The 23332-nt window shown below is 40.3% G+C and overlaps 1 protein-coding gene across 1 annotated transcript; it reads right to left on the reverse strand.

The window, feature by feature from the left end:
• Positions 1–15848: 15848 nt before the first annotated feature.
• LOC128484256 (alpha-1,4-N-acetylglucosaminyltransferase-like) lies at positions 15849–20010 on the reverse strand. The gene is made up of 3 exons (XM_053460586.1): positions 19869–20010; positions 19513–19796; positions 15849–16663 (listed from the first exon to the last, which is right to left on the reverse strand). The coding sequence occupies exons 1-3, from the start codon at positions 20008–20010 to the stop codon at positions 16079–16081; spliced, it is 1011 nt and encodes a 336-aa protein (XP_053316561.1). The 3' UTR covers positions 15849–16078.
• Positions 20011–23332: the final 3322 nt, after the last annotated feature.

The following is a 23332-nucleotide window of genomic DNA, read 5'->3' on the forward strand; positions in this document are numbered from 1 at the left end:
TATAAGGCATTTCTGGAGGCAGAGTGCTCTATACAATGCCTTTTAACTCCCTTAATGCCACTCTGCCTCCTGAAATGCCTTATACCTCCCTATATGCCACTCTGCCCCATAATATGCATTTTAACCCCCTAAATGCCAGAATGGGATATAGGGGTATAAGGCCTTTCTGGAGGCAGAGTGGCACATAGGGGGTCAAAAGGCATACCATGGGGCACAGTGGCATATAGAGGGTTAAAAGGCATATCATGGGCCACAGTGCCATATTGGAGTGGCAAGCCTGGGGGCAGATGTGCGTAACTGGGGGACAGGTTGGAAAATACAAGAAATAAAAACAAAAAAAATCTTTTTCTCAATCATAGCTTTTATTAAAAAAAATAGTTCACATGAATTAACATTTACTGGTAAAACTTTTTTCCTTTGGGGTCGTCTTATATTCAGGCTTTTTCTTTTTTTCCTAAGTTAATATTCAGATTTTGGGGGGTCGTTTTATAATCAGGGTCGTCTTATAATCGAGCAAATACGGTATATATATTATAGATTATGAATTAGAATGTATTATATTATGTTATATAATAATTAATATTAGAATAATTTCTTATATTATGGATTATAGATAGAAGAATATAGATTATGAATTAGAATTTAGAATTACTTATATTATAGATTATGAATTAGAATTTATATTATGTTATATAATATATTATAGATTAAGATTAAAGATTAGAATTATTTTAGTACTACAGCTAGTAGCTTGAAGCTTTGCTTAGTACAGTTGTTGTCGTCACACAGTCAATCTTTCTTGAAAAGAAATTAGAAAGAGAATAAAATGTCACAGCAAAACAGTTAGCTTCACTGCTTGCTGAACAAAAACACACAGCACTTATGCGGCTGCACTCACTAGCCCAACAAGTTCACTTCACTGATGGACTGAGGTGAGCAAAAGAAATGAAATAAAATTAAATATTATTAATTAAGAAAAATTGACTTGGTCTCTTGCTGTTCCTAAAACAAAGCACAAACTAAAGAGCTGCAGCACCAGTACTAATAAGATTAGCTGAACTATAAGCTAGTAGTGATTAATTATTAATTTTATTTATAGCTAATTAACTATTAAGCTAGCTAAAATGAATTATAGAATTATTAATATTACTATTAATATTTAGATTAGACACTAGTAGATGTCTTGAATGTCTACAGTACACTCTACACTAGTATATATTACTAACTAACTATAGTATATATAACTGACAAATATATATATAATTGTATAATGTATTCAATTATTAATAATATATTCTATTAAATTATTTATAAATTATATTATTTAATTTATCTAAACAGGACAGGCGGTAGGCACCAGTAGGGCAAGGGCACCCCAGTGCCAGTGAGGCACTGGGTGCACTGTCAACTCAACAGCACTACACAGTTGATGACAGACAAAAGCACTGAAAAAAAATTAAATAAAAAAATGATTAAATTAACCCCTTGACTGCTAACGACGGCATGGTGCCGTCGCTAGCAGTCCCAGTCAGGTGCTAAGGACGGCACCATGCCGTCACTAGCACTATCTTACCTTGATGGAGGTCTGTGTACCCCCATCACCACCTACCCCGGCGATCTGCCCCTCATATCACTGGGACCACCCGATCCGGCCGGTGACGGCACGCGCAATGACGCGATGACGTCACCGCGCAACTTTATTAATAACTGACTATTGTCAGTTAAAGCGGTATGGGGGCATGCTGCTTAGATGCCTGTATCTCAGGCATCTAAGCAGCTACAGACCCCCAACATATACCATTGGAAAGGTAATCGCCTCACCTTTCCAACGGTATAATGCTTGTGAAAAAAGAATAAAAAATATTAAGTTAAAAAAATAAAAATGTTCAAAAAAAGTAAGAAAAATGATTTGGGGGTCTCTAAAGGCAGATAAATAAAGATCAAAATTGCCTAGAGACCCCCAAATTAAATTATCTAAACATAAACTAGTTAAACTTTTTTTTTAAAGTTAAAGTATTCTAGCTAAATGATCACTGTGGTAGCCAATGTTACCACAGTCATCATATAGCTATGAAAAAGTCACATTCCCTTTTTAAAAATGGCCGATACAAAATTTTAACCCCATGATCCCTTTGATCATGGGGTTAAATTTAGCCAATGGTAGAGGAAGGCAATTTTTGAAATCCTGATGAACTGCAAATATTATTAAAATCAGCCATTTAGCCTGTGTGGTACGTGAGTAACCATCTCATCGCTGGAGCGCCTTGCATTTTTACTGCAAAACTTATTTTTGCTGTAAAAGTGATTTTTTTTTCTCCCTTTACCATCATTTCTTTGGGATTGTAAGGGGAAAGAATGGTGTGTGCTTCTGTGAGTGAATGTATGGAAAGTATGGTGTGTGCTTCTGCGAGTGAATGGAGATATAAAAGGTGTGTGAATGGTCAGTAATTAGGGTTGAAGCCTTAAGGTGGCATTACTGCTCACGTAAGAAGTTAAATTATGGCACAAAAAGTACACATTTGCAAAAACGACACCCCTTGGCGCATCAAATGAGGGGCTGCATGTGTTTCTAGTACAAACCTGGAATGCGCAAGACACAAATGAACATGCCGCTATGGTTAGAAAAAACATATTTTCTAGCCAAAGCGACATATTCCATCATTATTTGTGCACTCAACTTTTGTCCTAGAAATACATGTAGCCCCTAATTTGAAGTTCCAAGGGGTGTAGTTTCTTGAAATGTGTACTTTATGTACCCTAATTTAACTTCCCAGATGTCTAGACCACTTTAACTTCAGATATGGCAGATTGGAGAATCTTGTTAAAAAAATTGTCTTAAAACATTTAGGGGTGATGCCTGCATTTAGACAGCTCTAGACACTGGAAAGTTAAATTATGGTACATAAAGTATATATTTTCAGAAACTATACCCCTTGGCGCATCAAATGAGGGGCTGAATGTATTCGTAGCACAAGACTGGAGTGCGCAAGACATAAATGAACTTGTCGCTTTTAATTTAATTTTTTTTATTATTTTTAGAAGTGTGATATTCACTTATTTGTTGTGCAAAAAAACACAGTCTACTGTTCTCAATTTCTGTTTATTTTAGACCGGTTACCTACTACAAATATTTAGCAACACAGCTTTTGATATTAGAGTTTAGAAAAATAACATTACAAACTAGTTTTTAAGTGAAGTGAAAAATCACCCTTTTTCCCCATTTTTGGCTATATTTTGCAAACACATATAAAAATGGTATATTTGAAATCTGCTGGGTGTGCTGAAAAAACAATATATGGTTTGTATAGTTTATTCCCAAGAAATTTACTTCTAAACGCATTTAAACGTGAGATGCACCAAAATGCTGAAAACCAGCTTAGCACCAGGGTGGGAAATGGCTAAGCAGCCAAGGGGTTAATATTATGAATTCAGTAGATGTAGAACTGAACACAGTACACTGTGAGAAATGGCAGGCTGAGGCTTACCAGTCTCACACAGAACAGAACAATCTCTCTCTGTAACGCTCGGATGCAGCACAGCAGTGTTGCCAAAGCAATGGATCTCTCAGGCAAGCTCTGGTCTTATAAAGGCGGTTTCAGAATTCAAAAAACACCAGCACAGGCATTGGACGAGACCCTTAGCGTGACGTCACAAGAGTGAGCTGATTGGAGAGACGAGGATCAGCTCACTCCTGTTTGAAATTTTGGCTGCTGCGCAGCAAAAACGAAGACGAAGAAGATTCTTCGTGGTTGCGAGTCTTCGTCTTCGCCTATGGTTTGCGGGCACTGTATTCTGTTCCTTCGGAACGAACAAAAAACCGGCCTCTTCGTGCTCGTTTTCATGTTCGCCCGAAGACGAATGCGCAAGTCTAGTTGAAAGTAATAAAGAGTCGTTTAGGGTTATGAGACAGGGAGGAGATGATGGGAGTAAAGTAGGTTTCCTTAGCAAGGTTGACAGCAGAGTAGTAGGAACGTAGCATTAATTTATAGTGCAGAAAGATCAGACATGGATTAAGACTTCTGTCAACTACGTTCCACAGTGCGGGAACAACGTCGTGTGTGCTAGGGTTGGAAACTGGCACCTCATGAAGAGCGAGTAGTAACTGGGGCTACATCCTCAAGAGCAGATATGAGGGTGGAGCTAGAGAGAGAGGTTTCATTGTTAGGGCACAACATGTTTTGGATAGGTGAGAGAAGAGGGAGTAAATTGAGAATTTCTGAAGGTTAATAGAGCTAAGGTATCTGATATATAAGGGCTTCCACAAGATTTTGGAGTGGTTCTGTGGACATTTTTGCTTGTTCATCCAGTAGTGCAGTTGTGAAGTCAGGCAGTGATGTTGGACGAGAAGGCCTGGCTCTAAATCTCTGTTCCAGTTGATCCCAAATGTGTTCGATGGGGTTGAGGTCAGGGCTCTGTGCAGGCCAGTTAAGTTCTTCCACACCAAACCCATCCAACTGTGTCTTCATGGACCTTGCTTTGTGCACTGGGACACAGTGATGCTAGAATAGAAAAGGACCTTCCTTAAACTATTCCCACAAAGTTGAAAGCATAGCATTGTCCAAATGTCTTGTATGCTTAAAGGGACAGAAACAGATGTGTAGGAGGAATAAAACTGGTCAGAAACAGTCAAACCCACTAACAAGTCAAGGTTGCTGAAGACAGTTTAACCTCTTAACAGCCATTGAAAAATATACAGTTAACCCATGTCATTGGGTTAATCGAGCATTTAACGCAATCAGCGATGTTGCTGCAAAGCCCAAGTGGTTTTGCTGCGATGCCTCGATATTAAGACATTCTGCAATACAGGGCTGTTCAAATTCACCATATTCAATATAGCGACATCTAGCTGCTTAAAAAGAAATTGGGAAGCGATTAAGCCGTATTGCTGAGGTCAGTAAAACTGCATGAGCTAACAGAGGTATTGTGTTTGAAAATTGGTTATAAATACTATATGTATATACAGTAAGACACTGTATATATTTAGACACTGACACGAGTTTCTTTATTTCGGCTATTTACCAAAATAACTTCAAGTTACAGTTAAATAATCAATATGGACTTAAAGTGCAGTCTCGCGGCTTTAATTTGAGCATATTCACATCCAAATTGAATGAAGGGTTTAGGAATTACAACTCTTTAATATGTACAGTTGACTCAAAAGCTCTTTCCTGGTGTCAGATATGTTAAGCTGGAAAACAATTATTTTATATTTGTGTATATTACATGAACACAAAATGGCGTCAGAGACATTTTGTTTTTCTTAATCATATAAAGGATTTTTTTTGTCCTTGTTCTCTCTATATTGAGAACAAAGAAGCTTTTACGAATATAGCTGTTTCAGCAAATATTTCCTAATTAGTGTATCTTCTATGGGAAAATTTTAAGTGTAAAAGCTACTTATCTCTAGGAATGTAAATTGGATACATTGAAAGACCACCGAAACTGATTTACTACCTAGGAGATATGTGTGATCAAGGACACATTCCAGATGTATATGTAATTGTCTTAAAGTTATTTCTTAGACCAGAACGTCTCTTATTATCATTTTTGGATTTTATTTTTGGTTGCTGAGTGGATTGGAAATTAATTGATATTTGATATTCACAAATGCCATTTATATAAGGTGATATCATTTGATCAAGCTGAAATGTTTTTGCAATGTGCTTGTTCACCTGCTGCATTTTGTATGTGTTAGACTCATAACACAATGATTCATAACTGATAACCAATCAATAATATACTGTATTTTTGACTTGATTCATTTTAACATGTTTACATAATTTTTATTTTATCTTCTGCACTGCAAATGCAATATAGATATTTGTAGATTGTGTTTTTACAATAAATAATATTTTGATTAACTATCGTTGAATTATAATTTTTGGCCCGATCTGAAAAGATTTAGGATCAGAGATAAAATATAGGGTATCTCTTTATATTAATATTGTGGATGTGGTCCTATAATAATTAATAGCGTCAGCATTTTGTTATGTGATAGAATATTGGTTTTGCCTATTGTATCTAATTAATATCCCTAACAATGGACAGGTGTGGGCTTTTTCTTGACATATCATCATCAAGGTCTACCATAAAGAGGAGACTTCATGACAGCAAATACAGAGGGCTGACCGCCTTAAAAACAGCATCAACTTTTCTAGCTACACTTGCACACAGTTTTTTTTAAAGGATCTCAGTAGTTCTTGGAGAACTAACCACAGTTTGAAACAGTTGATCTCTCTTCATGTAATCTCAAACATACCCTCAAATAATGTTGAGATCAGGGCTCTTTGCTGAAGATAGTTCTTAATGACTTTAGCTATATTTTTGGGGTCGTTGTTACATAGTTACATAGTAGTTACATAGTTACATAGGCTGAAAAAAGACATGCGTCCATCAAGTTCAGCCTTTCCTATATCTGTTAATTTATTGCTGTTTGATCCAAAAGAAGGCAAAAAAACCCCGACTTCGCTCTTTCCAATTTTGCACTAACCAGGGAAAAAAATTCCTTCTTGACCCCAAAATGGCAGTCAGATTTCTCCTTGGATCAATAAGCTGTTTCCCCATAATTAAAGATTATATCCCCGAATATTATGTTTTTCCAGGTATCCATCCAGTTGCAGTTTAAACGTCTGTACAGACTCTGATAAAACTACCTCTGCAGGCAGAGAATTCCACATCCTTATTGTCCTTACTGTAAAAAACCCTTTCCTCTGCTTTAGTCTAAATCTCCTTTCTTCCAGTCTAAATGCATGACCATGTGTCCTATGCATAGTCCTGTTTATGAACAGATTTCCACACAATGGTTTGTATTGGCCCCGAATATATTTATATAACGTTATCATATCCCCTCTGAGGCGACGTTTTTCTAAACTAAACAGATTTAAATTAGTTAACCTTTCTTCATAACTATAGTGCTCCATTCCTTTTATTAATTTTGTAGCCCGCCTCTGCACCCTTTCTAGTGCTATGATATCCTTCTTTAGAAAAGGTGCCCAAAATTGCACAGCATACTCAAGGTGCGGCCTTACCATTGATTTATACAGAGGCAAAATTATATCTTTATTCCGGGACTTGATGCCCCTTTTTATACACGACAATACCTTACTGGCCTTAGCAACCGCAGACTGACACTGCACATTGTTGCCTAGTTTGTTGTCTATAACAATTCCCAAATCTTTCTCATTTGTCATTACCCCTAATTCACTACCGTTTAGGGTGTAGGTTGCTTGTGCATTCGCTACCCCGAAGTGCATAACTTTACATTTATCTACATTGAATTTCATCTGCCATTTGAGTGCCCAGTCCCCCAGTCTATCCAGATCCCTCTGCAGCACAGTAATATCCTGCTCGCCCTGTATAACTTTACCTAGTTTTGTGTCATCTGCAAACGCAGAAACATGACTTTCAATGCCTCCTGCCAGATCATTTATAAATATGTTGAATAAAATTGGTCCCAGAACAGAACCCTGAGGGACACCACTTACCACTTTTGACCAGCTTAAAAATTTACCATTTATAACAACTCTCTGTTCTCTACCTCTAAGCCAATGTTCTACCCAAGAACAAGAATTTGCATCTAGGCCAATTTCTTTCAGTTTGAATACTAACCTATTGTGTGGAACCATGTCAAACGCCTTGGCAAATTCCAAGTAGATTACATCCACTGCAACACCCTGATCTACACTTCTACTTACTTCTTCGTAGAATGCAATTAAATTAGTTTGACAGGACCTATGTTTCATAAAACCATGCTGATTTATGCTAATAATACTATTCTTCCCAAGGAATTCTTGAATATTATCCCTAAACAGCCCTTCAAATACTTTCCCAGCAACGGAAGTTAGGCTCACAGGTCTATAATTTCCGGGCACAGAGTTGGAACCCTTTTTGAAAATAGGAACCACATCTGCCTTCCTCCAATCCTCTGGTACAATTCCTGAAAGAAAAGAATCCCGAATGATTAGAAACAGAGGTTCACTTATTTCCTGACACAGCTCCTTAAGTACTCGTGGGTGAATACCGTCAGGCCCCGGAGCCTTGTTAACATTAATTTTCTTTAGTTGCTGCAGCACCTTGTCCTGGGCCATCCACTCACAGTTTCACTGAAAATTTTTCTCAGTGGTCCTATGTATCTCCATTGCCATAGGTCCCTCCATAACATATACTGAGGAAAATACTTATTTAAAGTTTCTGCTTTTTCCTGGTCCTCCTTAACCAACACTCCCCTCTCTGTTATTAATGAACCTACGTTTTCATTCTTCGTTTTTTTAGAATTTATGTACTTAAAGAATTTTTTGGGGTTAGTTTTGCTCTCTTTGGCAATCACCCTCTCATTTTCTAGTTTAGCCCATCTATTCAGCTTTTTGCATGCTTTATTGGCTTCCTTATATCTTATATAGGATGCCTCTGATTCGTCAGATTTAAATGCTGTAAAAGCCATTTTCTTATTTTTAATTTCCTGCTTAACGACCCCACTAAGCCACATCGGTTTCAATTTGTTTCTTTTATATTTGTTTCCTAGTGGTACATACTGAGAAGTGTACCCTGCTAATATTTGTTTGAAAATACTCAATTTTTCCTCAGTATTTTTATCCCTGAAGAGTTTTTGCCAGTCAATAAGTTGTAAAGCTGCTCTTATCTTATTGAAATTGGCCTTCTTAAAATTATACGTTTTAGTATTCCCCATGGGCAATTTCTTTTTTGAGTTTATTTCAAAAGAGACCATATTGTGATCACTATTACCCAAGTGCTCCCCCACTTGAATGTTAGACACAAGATCAACATTGTTTGTTATCACCAGATCCAAACAAGTATCCTTTCTAGTTGGTGCTTGTACCAGTTGTGACATGAAGGTGTCATTTAACAGGTTCAAAAACCTGGATCCCCTTGCAGAACTACTAGTCTCTCTATCCCAATTTATGTCCGGGTAATTAAAATCTCCAATAATTAACGCGTTACCCAGATGTGCAGCTTTCTCAATTTGTTCTAACAGATGCTCTTCCTCATCGTTATTAACATTAGGTGGTTTATAACATATCCCAACCAGTAGTTCTTTTCTTTTTTTTTGCCCCAAGTTGATATCTACCCATAAAGCTTCCACAAATCCCTTGTCGCCTTCAAGATGCTTAATATTTGACTTTAGCTCGTTGCTAACATACAAGCATACTCCTCCTCCCTTCCTGCTTTTTCTGTCCTTCCTATATAATGTATAACCTTTTAAGTTATAAGTTAACTGCCCAGTCATGGCTCTCATCCCACCATGTTTCTGTTATGCCTATTATATCATATTGGTTAGTGTATGCTATTGCCTCTAGTTCTCCCATTTTGTTATTTAGGCTCCTTGCATTAGCAAGCATACATTTAATATTACCCTGAGTCTCTTGAATTTTATGAGAATTTTTATTAATACATACCTCCTCTGTTCTGATCTTGCCCCTCCCCCCATCTCCACCCCCCTTGTTCTGATCTGAAGCCCCACTCCTTTCTGCACTATCTCCATTTTCAAGATCTCTGTGTCCCTCCCCCCCTACCACTAGTTTAAAAACTCCTCCAGCCTTCTAGCCATCCTCTCCCCTAGCACAACAGACCCTCTTCCGTTTAGGTGCAATCCATCACCGCTATAAAGATTGTACCCAAGCGCAAAATCAGCCCAGTGCTCTAGAAAGCCAAAACCCTCCTTCCTACACCATGACTTTAGCCACGCATTTACCTCCCTGATCTCCCGCTGCCTTTCTACTGTTGCGCGTGGCACAGGTAATATTTCTGAAAATACTACCTTGGAGGTCCTTTTCTTCAATTTATCTCCTAATTCCCTGAAATCATTCTTTAGGACCTTCCATTTTCCACTGACTTTGTCATTGGTACCAATATGGACCATGACAGCCGGGTCTTCCCCAGCCCCTCCCAATAATCCATCCACTCTGTCAGCAACATGCCGGACCCGAGCACCTGGGAGACAGCAAACTGTCCGGTTGAGCCTATCAGAGCGGCAGATTACCCTATCTACTCTCTTAATAATAGAGTCCCCTACCACCACAACCTGTCTAGCCTTTCCTAAGCTCTCAACCCCACTCATACTAGAGGGGCTGTTCCCTTGGCTGTTAGAAGGAACAGCTTCCTCCAGTATAGCTACTCCTGAGCTGATGCACCCAACATCTTCACTCAAGCGGGCAAATCTGTTAGGCTGCACAAGGTCAGGACTAGCTAAACCTTTCCTCTTTCCTCCCCCTCTACCACCACGTGTAACTGTGACCCAGCTACATGCCTGTTCCCCAGCTGACTTATCTCCTCCCTCTTCACTACCTGCACCCACTAAACTCTGCTCAGTGAGCAGCAGACTCCTTTCAAGATTGTCTATCTCTCTCAAAGTTGCAATTTGCTTCTCCAGATCTCTAATATGAGCTTCCAGAGAAGCCACTTGCTCACACCTGCCACAGAGGTATGGACCCTGGATGGATTCATCCAGGAATGCATACATGAAACAAGATGTGCATTGAGTCAGATCATCAATCTTGCTAACTCCCATAACCATACTCATAATCAAGTATAAGAAAAAAAAATAAAAAAATAAATGAGAACCTACAAAATAACAGTTAAACAAAAACACCCGTCAAAATAAACAGTTAAAAGTAAAAATATAAAGCAGTATAAATACAGTACCTTGTGGAACCCCTGTTTCTCTTTCCAACTCCTGTTTCTTTTTAACTCCTACTTAAAATAGCCTACTTGAAAAAGAGACTATCTCAATGCAGAAGCAACTCAAGTGAGTGTCATACTGCAGGATATATTTGGCACCAATCAGATGCCTCCCTGATGGTGTTGTCCGATGGATAAGTGTTTGCCTGTAACAGTGTTGCCCCAGGACCCCTCCTGACCTTCATCTGTCCCTGAGTCCACCTTCTTCCCATCTCCGTGAGTATTTGAAGAATTGTGGACCTCTTGCCCCTGGGAGAGCATGCCTTTGATCCATAAAAACCGAACATATTAAAAGAGCTTTAAAGTGCCCTGGCAAAACTGTTGGCAAACGTATTTAACCAGTCACTATTGACAGGTAAAGTTCCAGAAGATTAAAAGTTGGCAGTTGTAGTTCAACCTCATAAAAAAGGCAGCAGGGACACCTAGTAAGTCAGTAGTTGGGAAATGATTAAGGGAAGATTGTTAAATATCTGGATGTAAATTGAGTGACAAACAGCATAGGTTTACTGCAGTTTGATCTTGTCAAACAAAACATTTTTTTTTGACAGGGTGCTTAAAACTTAAGGTATTCAATCTGATGTGAGGGCAAAATGATGGTGCTTGGTGACCTCCTCTCCTCCAGTACTGCAGTATGTATATATATAGTCGTGTGAAAAGGAATGTACCTTTGAATTTCATTATTTTACATATCAGGACATAATAACAATCATCTGTTCCTTAGCAGGTGTAAAAATGTGTTAAATATAACCTTTGATGAATTACAATACATGACGTATTACACCGTTTCAAGTCTTTTGTGACAAATTAAGTACACCTTATGATTCAATAACTCTTAGAACCACCTTTAGCAACAATAACTTTAAGTAATAATTTTCTGTTTGGCCTTATCAGTCTCCACATCGTTGTGGAGAAATGTTGGCCCACTCTTCCTTACAACCTTGCTTCAGTTCATTGAGGTTTGCGAGAATTTGTTTATGCACAACTCTCTTAAGGTCCTGACATCTCAAGGTCCTTGCTTCTGTTCTATTTCAGTCATTATGTTGTAGTTTTGCTGGTACGCTTGGAATCTTGCATGACACAATTTTGGCCAAACTTTAGCTGACAGAAAGATGGCCTCATATACCTTAGTAGACAGAGAAGTCCATGGTCGACTCAATCACTGCAAGGTTCTCAGATCCTGTGGCTGCAAAACAAGCCCAAATCATCATCCCCTTCCACCACCAAGCTTGACAGTTGGTATGAGCTGTACTGATATGCTGTATTTGGTTTTCACCAAATGTGGCACTGTGCATTATCTCCACTTCTCCACATCTCCACTTTATTCTTGTCTGTCCAAAGGACGTCTGGTGGTTTGATCGGATGCAAATTTGCAAACCTAAGCCGTGTTGCCATGTTCTTTTTAGAGAGAAGAGGCTTCCTCCTGGCAACCCTTCCAAACAAACCATACTTGGTCAGCCTTTTTCTAATTGTTGAGTAATCTTTATCATTGTTGAATGATGAACTTTAAATAGTTTTGAAATGGCCTTATGACCCTTTCCAGATTCATGGGCAGCATGATCTCTAAGATCATTGCTGATGTCTTTTTCCTCCTTGGCATTGTGTTAATACACACCTGAATTCCCAAGACCAGCAAACTGCTAAAATGTTTGCTTTTATAGAGGTGTTTATACTTGCTGATGATCAATTGATCAAGGGCATTTGATTACCAGCACCTGTCTGCTACTTAGCATCTTATTTCCTATGGAAACAGTAAGGGTGTATTACTTTTCACACATAGCTTCTCCATTTTGGCTTTATGTTTGCTGAATAAATCATAACACGTGTGTCATAATTGTTGTTATTGTTTATCTGAGGTTGTATTTAACTAATTCTTAGAAGTGCTAAGGAACAGATGATTATGTCCTGATATATATTCAAGTGTGTACATTTTTATCTTTTCTTCCACAAAACACGAAAATACTCTGCTGACATGGATACCACACAACACAGGTTTATCCAAAATAAAAATTGTTAAATATATGTGCCTCAATTATTGGCACAATTTTAGTCAATACTTTGTGCTGCATCCTTTTGCCAAGATACCATCTCTGAGTCTCCTATAATGCCTGGTGAGGTTGGAGAATATATGGTAAGGAATCTGAGACCATTCCTCCATACACAATCCATCCAGAGCATTTAAATTGTAAGGTTGACACCGGTGGACTCTCATCTTCAGTTAACCCTAACGATTGTCAGGTACTGTGTCAGCCTGGACTATGTGATATCTTTATCTACAGTCATGCCTATCTGCAGCCACTATTGGCCACCCTTTCATCTCAGAAGCACTCATTACTTATTTTCTGTTCAGATGAGACACGTTACCTGGGTGTAGCCCTGGCCTTATATACTGTTTTGCACTTCAATCTGGGCCTTTGCATTGTAGTGCATTGTCCTGATCTTGCTCTCGGACCCCGGTTTGGCTATTGTTCCTGTGATTTCCTGGTGACCTGGCTTGCCTGTTCCAAGGTCCCCTAGCTAAAGTCTGTTCCATGGTCCCATTTCCAAAGTCTGTTCCATGGTCCATTATCTGAAGTCCGCATCCTGCTGTGGTGCATCTGCCTTTGTGCCTGTGCCTTTATCACACCTGTTAACCAGTCCTGTTTCACCTTTTCTGCCAGCACACTCTTATATAGATCTATATTATCTATATATATTTACATCCAGCCTTGTCTGTACCTACCTACTAGTCATGATGCATTGTGGGGTACAGACAGAGCCCCTGGTATCCCCTGCAACAGGGCTCCTACTCAACCCACTTACCCAAGTCCTGACAAAGTTTTTCTATGGCCATGGTAGGACCTTGATTTTATGTTTGTATTGGATCATTGCCCTGCTGGAAGATTCAATCACGGCCCATTTTCAGCTTTTTAGCAGAGGTAGTCAGGTGTTGATTTAATGTAGGGCTGCAACTAACGATTATTTTCATAATCGATTAGTTGGCCGATTATTTTGTCGATTAATCGATTAATCGGATAAAAAAAATGAATGTAAATTTTTCATTTATTTAAAATAATTTAATAAGCAAATGTTAAATACAAACAGCAGAATAAAAAAAAACTTTGATAAAATGCATTTATTGTCTTTATTTCCCAACCAGCCCCCCCAATTTATGCACATTTGAGCCGACATGCCACGCTGCCTCCCACATATGCCATGCTGCCTCCCACATATGCCACTCCACGCTGCCTCCCACATATGCCACTCCACGCTGCCTCCCACATATGCCACTCCACGCTGCCTCCCACATATGCCACTCCACGCTGCCTCCCACATATGCCACTCCACGCTGCCTCCCACATATGCCACTCCACGCTGCCTCCCACATATGCCACTCCACGCTGCCTCCCACATATGCCACTCCACGCTGCCTCCCACATATGCCACTCCACGCTGCCTCCCACATATGCCACTCCACGCTGCCTCCCACATATACCACTCCACGCTGCCTCCCACATATGCCACTCCACGCTGCCTCCCACATATGCCACTCCACGCTGCCTCCCACATATGCCACTCCACGCTGCCTCCCACATATGCCACTCCACGCTGCCTCCCACATATACCACGCTGCCTCCCACATATGCCACTGTGCCTGATACACCTTATACCCCCTGATACACCACTCCATCCTCCCCAGACATGCCACGCTGCCTCCCAGACATGCCACGCTGCCCTCCCCACATATGCCACTCCACTCTACCCCCAGATATGCCACTGTGGCCCCAGATATGCCTTATACCCCCTGATACACCACTCCATCCTCCCCAGACATGCCACACTGTGGGGAACATATGCCTTATATAATGTATATGCCTTATACCCCCAGATATGTCACTCCGTCCTCCCCAGATATGCCTTATACCCCCCAGATATCTCATAGTCCCCTCATAGAGTCACAGACTCGTTCGCATCACACTGACACCATACTTTTATAAATAAGTACTGGGTTAATCTTCACTGCCCCCAGGATTTAGATTCCCTTTAGTCTGCCCCCCTTTATCTCTAACTGCACCTTAAGTTAACTTTATTAAATTAACCCTCAGTCCTCATCATTAAATTAACCCTAAACACCCCATTAACCATAACTACCCCTAAATTAACTCTAAATACCCCATCAAAACAACTACCCTAAATTAACCCTAAACACCCCATTAACCATAACTGCCCCTAAATTAACCCTAAAGACCCTGTCAACCACAACAGCCTCTAAATTAACCCTAAACACACCATTAACCACAACTGCCTCAAATTAACCCCAAACACCCCATTAACCACAGCTGCTCCTAAATAAACCCTAAACACCCCATTAACCATAGCTGCCCCTAAATTAACCCTAAACACCCTATTAACCATAACTGCCCCTAAACACCCCATTAACCATAACTGCCCCTAAACACCCCATTAACCATAGCTGCCCCTAAATTAACCCTAAACACCCCATTAACCATAACTGCCCCTAAATTAACCCCCACCTCCCCTAACTTTCAGTAGCCCAAATATTAATGTTATACTTACAGTCAGATGAGTGTCACAGCCATGTGGTTCTGGCCTTCTGGGAGAAGGAAGGGGGCGGGGCCAGTTGTCACAGTGATTACAGGGAGGGACTGGTAAGTAGGAGCTGCTGCTGTGAGTCACTCAAACGGATTATATAATGAGGGGTATTTTCTGAGCGTTTGCTCTGAAAAAACCCTCATTTTATAATCGATAATAATCGATTCAACTAATCGATAATGAAATTCGTTGGCAACGAATTTCATTATCGATTATTATCGATTTTATCGATTAGTTGTTGCAGCCCTAATTTAATGTCTGTTGATATTTGATGCCGTGTATCTTACAAAATGTAAAAAAGAGAGCAGAGTATTTCCAAAAAGGCTATATACTTACTGATACTGCTGCTTCAGTGGCAGATCAGGTCTTGCAGTCCACTGGCTGCTTAGGTACAGCTGCAAGCTTCGAGAATATAAAAAGTAAACAAGTGGTTTTGGGTTTCTGGTGCTGAATTGAGCACAATGTGTATGAGAATTATAGGATATATGTCCACTATTGAATGTACCCAGAATAATTACCGGTAATTGACTTCCCTACTATAAAGTGAATTTATGGATATGAAATAAGAAATCCCACCAATTTTTATTCCTAGTATCAGACTAAAAAATACATTTTCCATTTTTCATTCTTTTTTAAGCAGTTCTAGTTTTTGAATAATACAATGTTTTCAACAAGCTGCATAGCAGTCATTTGCATGTGTTATAGCGACATTATCGTAGCCAGTTCTATTAGACACATGCCTTGACTTATTATCATATTGCCTATAGTAAACAATACCATGAATCAATCTTTATTAGACAACAGACTCCTGAGTTAATAAAGATGCGTAAGTGGTGGGGCAGTGCTGTTTAAACAAATGGTCAACCAATGTGTTACTGCCAGGGACCACTCTCATGTTTCTATTATTCATGTAATTCCAGAGATGCAAAGAATAAGAGTCATTAAATGTTGGTATTTTTGGCCAAACCTGAAAGTATCTCCTCCATGATGGGTATGCAATTGGATAGATACGTTGGGGGTGTAAATAGGGGATACTTCCACAGCTGGCATCATCTGTATTATGAAATGTAGGTACAACACACCACTCTTTCATAACTCGTGTTAAGAGACTTGGTCCTTGGTGTCCCCACACTGCCCCATTGTAGTTTTTTACAAAGTCTTCCATACACTTCCAAGTAAAGTTGTGATGATCATCAAGTCCAAAAACACTGCTGCTACAAACAGTCAAACTTTCTGCAGCTAGGAAATTCTTATGTGGAATGGGCCGGAGTGAAATGACATCAGTGTCCATATAAATACCACCATATTTCCATATTGAAGCAAATCTGCATCCATCTGAGCTAACATGTATCCAAAATTTTTCCAGTTCTGGTTTAATCTAAAAATAAAGAGTTCATGTTTAAATATAAGAATGTATATATATATCATGCAAATAAGCTATTAGCACTTGCTTAAAAGTATGTTAAATTGCAGAAACAATTCATGTTACATGGACTAAAGGGAAGTAAAGCCAGTTTTTTAAAAAAAATGGGGTCACTTAGTTTTACCTGGACATGTTAAATAAAGTAAAAAAAAAAAAAAAAAAACGATGTCATATTCCGGTGCTCAGCTGTGAAGTGCCCACCGCGGCAGAGCGGGAAGACGGACGCCTTCCACTCCCACTGCAGGACTCCAGCAACAAGGTAAGTAAGGATAATAAGAAGGAGAGGGGGTAGATAGTGAGAAGGGGCAGAGGGGGGGCAGTGAGAAGGGGCAGGGGGGGCAGTGAGAAGGGGCAGGGGGGGTGGCAGTGAGAAGGGGCAGAGGGGTGGCAGTGAGAAGGGACAGAGGGGGTAGATAGTGAGAAGGGGCAGAGGGGGGAGGCAGTGAGAAGGGGGAGAGGGGATAGATAGTGAGAAAGGGGGATGGGGTACATAGTGAGAAAGGAGGGAAGGCATTGAGATGGGGGAAAGGGGGTACATAGTGAGAAGGGGCAGATAGTAAGAAGGGGAGGGGTAGATGGGGAGAGGGGGTAGTGTGAAAAAATGCAGCTCCGTTATAGGAATGCCAGGGTGTGGTGCACCTGGTTTAGTAGGCCCTAAACAGAAAACTTTACACAGTATTACTAGTGTAAGTGTCTCTGTCTGGGGAAAAAAATATAAAGAGGAGGTTGTGGTCACCATGATCTAAGGGCACAATATATTCATTAAGTCCATATGAGAGGGAGGAAGGGTGAGGGTACCAGATAAATGGATAATACTAGACACCAAGACAGAAGAAAATTCTCCAGCTATTAGTAAATATGGTAAGTCTTACATAAAGCTGTAGCCAGAAATCCTAAATACTATCAACAGCCAAAGCCAAATAATTTAATGTATGACCAAAAAAATTTTTCTTAGTCAATACTATTTGCAGGAATATATATATATATATATATATATATATATATATATATATATATATATATGCACAGGTCACTCCCATCCTCAAGAAACCCTGCCTTGATCCAAATTCCCCTGCTAACTACCGCCCCATATCATTACTTCCAACAATATCAGACAGCACACAAATTTATCTTTCCACCTCCAATCTCTCTGCATCTGTCCTCTCTCAGATCAGCAGCTGCCTATCTGGCATCTCTTCCTGGATGTCCTCACACCACCTCAAGATAAATATGTCTAAGACATAATCAGACTAATCTATTTATGCCTCTGCCAGACTAATCTATCTCACCCGACACTCTGCATCTGCCGCACCTCTAACTCTATGCTACAAAGCTCTCACTAACGCCGCTCCCCTCTACCTATCCTCCCTCATCAGCAAATATACTCCAGCCTCTAAGATCCAACAATGACCTGCTCCTCGCATCTTCACTCATCACCTCCTCCCATGCCCTACTACAGGACTTCTCTCGCGCAGCACCAACCCTCAGGAACTCTCTTCCCTGTTCTGTCCGACTCTCACCAACTCTACCCTCCTTCAAACGTTCCCTAAAAACTTTTCTCTTCAGGGAAACAAACATCAAAACTTCTATCTCACCCACTTACAACCCTTATCTCGCCATACATTAACATCATTCACTACCAGGCAGTCCTCACCTCCTGTTCTCACCCCTTATCCACCTAGAATGTAAGTTCCTGCGGGAACAGGGCCCTTCATTACTCTTGTATCTGTAAAATTTCCATTTCTACAGCGCTGTGGAATCTGTCGGAGCTTTATAAATTAATAATAATAATAATAATATTCCACGGTGAACTTCATTTGGTATTATTGGAAAGTGGAAGCATTTAGGAACAGCAGCAACTCAGGCATGAAGCAGAAGACTGCGTGTAGTCAAAAAGTGGGGGTCACTGAGTGCTGGCGCGCATGGTGCATAAAAGTCACCAACGCTCCGCTGATTCCATAGCTGAAGAGTTCCAAACTTCCACTGGCATTAATTTCAACACAAAAACTGTAGGTTTTCATAGTCGAGCAGCTGCATGCAATCCTCACATCACCAACTACAATGTCAAGCGTTGGATCCAGTACGCTACCACTTTGTGATCTGACAAATCATGTAAACTACAATTAACTTGAGCTGTGAATCAAGGAAATTGTCTTTTTGTGTGAATCATAATAGTTCTCTGCATCAATTTTTGGTAGATAAAAATTAGTTGATCTAAATAAATTATTGAATTCATATATTTATCTGAAGTCACATTTTTTATTTAACTTATTTATTGTTGCATACCTATCCATGGTGAGCAGCTCTATGTTTTGTTTGTTGGTATTAGATATTTGCACAGATTCTCTGTTTCATGTATTTTTGCTTATCCCATACATTTATTTTGCTTATTTACAGTGAACCAGGGAGCATCTAGCAGGGCACGCAGTGGCAAAGGTGGCATCCTATGACAGTACTATATTTAAAGTGCCTGAGCTCTTTAGTACAACCCATTCTACTGTCAATGTATGTATCATGGAGATGGCATGCCGATGCACTTGATGTTTTACACAAGCTGTTTGGGCACAAAGATGGCACCTACAAGCTGTTTGGGGCAAAGATAGTCCTGAAAATCTGTTTAATGGCAAATATAGCACTAACAAGCTGTTTGAAGGCAAAGATGGCACAAACAAGCTGTTTGGTGAGCTATATGGCAAAGACGGTACTGACAAGTTAGAATGGGAGAACTGGTGAAGGCAGTTAGCTAATATATATATATATATATATATATATATATATATATATATATATATACACACACATACCTTTTTATACCAGCTGAAAAGAGGAGTATCTGCATAAAGTTTTTCCATCCGTAGAGGAAACAAGTAGACATTATCAAAAGATGAAAGAACTGGAAGTATCTTTCGTGCCTGGATCTGGTCATCTTCTGATTTCAGGTCAGGCAAACCATTCATGAAGAAAACCACAGGCCTGTCATGGTATACACGAGCTGCTGATTCAATAGAGCACAAGACCAAAGCAGGTGGATCCATCCTGTCAGTTATCTCTAGGAATATGATGCCATTTCCTTCACTTAGGATATTATCTGGACTGAAGACCAAATGAGGTGAATCCAATCTGTCAGTTGTCTCTAGGGATATGATGCCATTTCCTTCACTTAGGATATTATCTGAACTGAAGACATTGAAGCTTATTTTTCTAAAGAGGAAAAACTTGCTGTCCTCGTGATTGATTCTAGAAAGAAATCCAACAGCAAATACAAGCAGGATGAAGGCTGACACTTTCAGAGATTTTAGCATTGTTGGGATGTCTGATGACCAAACTGCAAGAAAAAAATAGAAAAGTGAGTGTTCAATAGATGTACGTAAAATACAAATGTATGTAATACTATAATATACAGACATATCCTAAACACTATAAAGTAAGGTATTAGCCTTTTTGGGCCTATTCACTAAGACTGAGGTAACATGCAATATTTGTATATTCAATAATATATGAGTTGTTTGCAATTAGATATGATTTGTGTGTGTTGCAGAGTAGGGCATGGAAATTGAATGTCTGAAACGTGTAAAATCATTTATATTAGGTTTATTTATTTGTTACCAACTTTATACGGTTGAGAAGCGCAGGCAGTTTTTGTTTTCTTCAATAAGTCAGTTTGTGAACTTTCATCCCTCCTAGATATTCCACGGTGAATTTCAATTGGTATTATTGGAAAGTGGAAGCATTTAGGAACAGCAGCAACTCAGCCATGAAGGCGAAGACTGCATGGAGCCGAAGAGCGGGGGGTCACTGAGTGCTGGAGTGTATGATAGAAAATTGCCAACGCTCTGCTGATTCCATAGCTGAAGAACAAAAAGCCTCACCATCTTTCTTTGGGCAAGGAATAAACAAAAAAAAACCTTCAGGCGGTAAAAGAACCAACTATATCTTCTCATCCTCACAACCTACTCAGTGGGATGGGGAGGTTAAAATATATAAAAAAGATACCCTATGGGAGGCATAGAGTTAATTGAAATTAAATATTTTTGTTGTGTAAAAGACATCGATATACTTACCTGTCCTTTGGGATGGAGAGGTTAAGATAGCATTGAAGAGGCAGAGACCCTATTCTGTGCCTCTCCCACTTACTCTATCAATGCCCAGAGAATGGAGGGAATTACAATTTATCAACAATAATAATATGAAACCGACCCTCTAGACATATTCAGAGCTTTATTATTTTGGAACAAATACCTGTCCAAAGAATTAAACAGGCTAATATTTTCCCTTGCACGTGTTTAAAAAAAATACCCCTCGTCTTGTATTTATTTCTAAGACCGAGCACCAGCATGACATGACCTTCCGATCCTCCAGCATAGAAGATCCAGCTAAAGTGCCAGACGGAAGCGGAGGTTGTCTGTGCGCATCATGTAGCCTTTCACCGGCTGCCAAAGAGGATGATCCGGTGAACGTCTGCGTGATGTCCATTTGTGAACACTAAATCTAATATGGCCTCCTTGCGAGTTGGCTACTCAACTACTTATTTTAAAGATAATCCCAGTAGGGAGTTTAGCATATCTGCACTCTGAGCACAACCGGCTGCTTTGGTTTTTCAGTTCACATCAGGAAGATTTAAGTCACCTATTATTATAACTTCCCCCTTCACTGTCAATTTAGCTTCCTCAATTGGTAGATTTCCTCACTTAGAGGAAAATCACTCCTAAACACCAAAATAATGACAGTTGTTATTTTCTCTGAAAGCACAGCACCTGAGGATTTTAAAGACACCTTTGGCATTGCTGTACTCCTCTGGTAGCGAAGAGACAGGAGATGTGATCAGCAGGCGAATGCAGGAACAATTGGGCGACCTTGTCAAAACTTCAGCCCTACACCAATCGAAAGTGGGATTATGCCTCTGTAACAATGGGTATCCTAAAACCACTTGGTAGTGTGGAGAATGGATAATCTAGAACTGGATGACCTCATTATGAATAGCCCCTACAGCCAGGGGGGGGCTGGCAGCCTAAGGCCTGGGGTGCAAGTCTAGTCAAGTGGCCCGTTGCGCCACCGAATCAGCACACCATCCATGCCCATCTTTTCCCGATTTTCTAACGCATATTGATGTAATATGATGGGACTGGGAGTAAAAAAAATTTTGTTTAAAACATTAAAAAACAGCTAATCTGTGTAACAAAATAAAATTTAAATATGAAAACATTGGACTCTAGGCATTTCCTTGGGCCCCTGCCTGTAATTATCCCCAGAGTCCCTTTGTCCCTCATTCATTAAGCCACACCTCTGTTTTACTTACTCCCTGTAGTTCAGGTATAGATCAAATAAATAACACATGTAAACAGCACGTGCATATATATATATATATCAACTGAATAAGAAATACAAACCCTGTATTTGCAGGTATACATAAATGATGTATGGAAACATAGCATAGCAGAATAACACACAAACCCAGCTCTGCAGGTACAGATCAACTGGAAATCACATAACAACTAAGCATTAAAGGTATAGCTAACAAAAACCTAAATTACAGGCATAGATCACAGGATGCACACCCCCAAAGCCAGCCCTGGTGTCCACAGTGCCCACATAGAACCCAACCAGCACCATTAAACATTAGCAAATTACAGTCCAGAGTGAGCAACTTTGTCCCCAAACAGCCCAGCGTTAGCCAATTTTGTCCCCAAACAGCCTGCCCTGACACCAGTACAAGCTCTGCAACACCAACACCCAAACACACACACCAGTACAAGCTCTGCAACACCGACACCAAAACACACACATCAGGACAGGCTCTGCCACACTGACACCAAAACACACACACACACACCAGGACAGGCTCTGCCACACTGACACCCAGACACAAACCAGGACAGGCTCTGCCACACTGACACCCAAACACACACACACCATGACAGGCCCTGCCACGCAGACAGCCAAACACACAGACATCAGGACAGGCTCTGCCATATCAACACCCAAACACACACCAGGACAGGCTCTGCCACACCGACACCCAAACACACACACACACACACACACACACACACAACCAGGACATGCTCTCCCACACAGACAGCCAAACACACAGACACCAGGACAGGTTCTGTCACACCTACACTCAAACACACACACACACCAGGCTCTGCGACACTGACACCCACATCCAAACTGCTTTCCACACTGGTTTGCTGTTTGTTTGTTTTTCCCCTTGTGTATTGATGCCCCAGCCAGCCCCCCCTTTGGTTTTAATGTATTTCCCCCCACACCCTTGTGTATTGCCCCATGTGGATTTGTGCCCCCAGCCAGACCCCTTTGTACATTATGCCCCTTATGTATTGCCCCGTGTGGATTTGTGCCCCCAGCCAGCCCCCTTTGTTCATTATGCCCCTTGTGTATTGATTTATGTGATGTCCCCAGCCAGCCCCCTCCCTTGTGTATTGATGCCCCCCTTTGCATTGTTAATGATTGACCCATGTATATTGAACCCAGCCACCCACCCCCCACCTTTGTGTATTGATTTATGTGGTGCCCCAACCATCCTGTTGTGTGCTTATACCCCCTAGCCACCCCCATTTTGCATTTAATTGTTGTCCCAATGCAGCCCCCCCTTTGAATATGGCT

This window comes from Spea bombifrons, chromosome 3 (genome assembly GCF_027358695.1).
Source record: "Spea bombifrons isolate aSpeBom1 chromosome 3, aSpeBom1.2.pri, whole genome shotgun sequence".
Classification (NCBI taxonomy): domain Eukaryota; kingdom Metazoa; phylum Chordata; class Amphibia; order Anura; family Pelobatidae; genus Spea; species Spea bombifrons.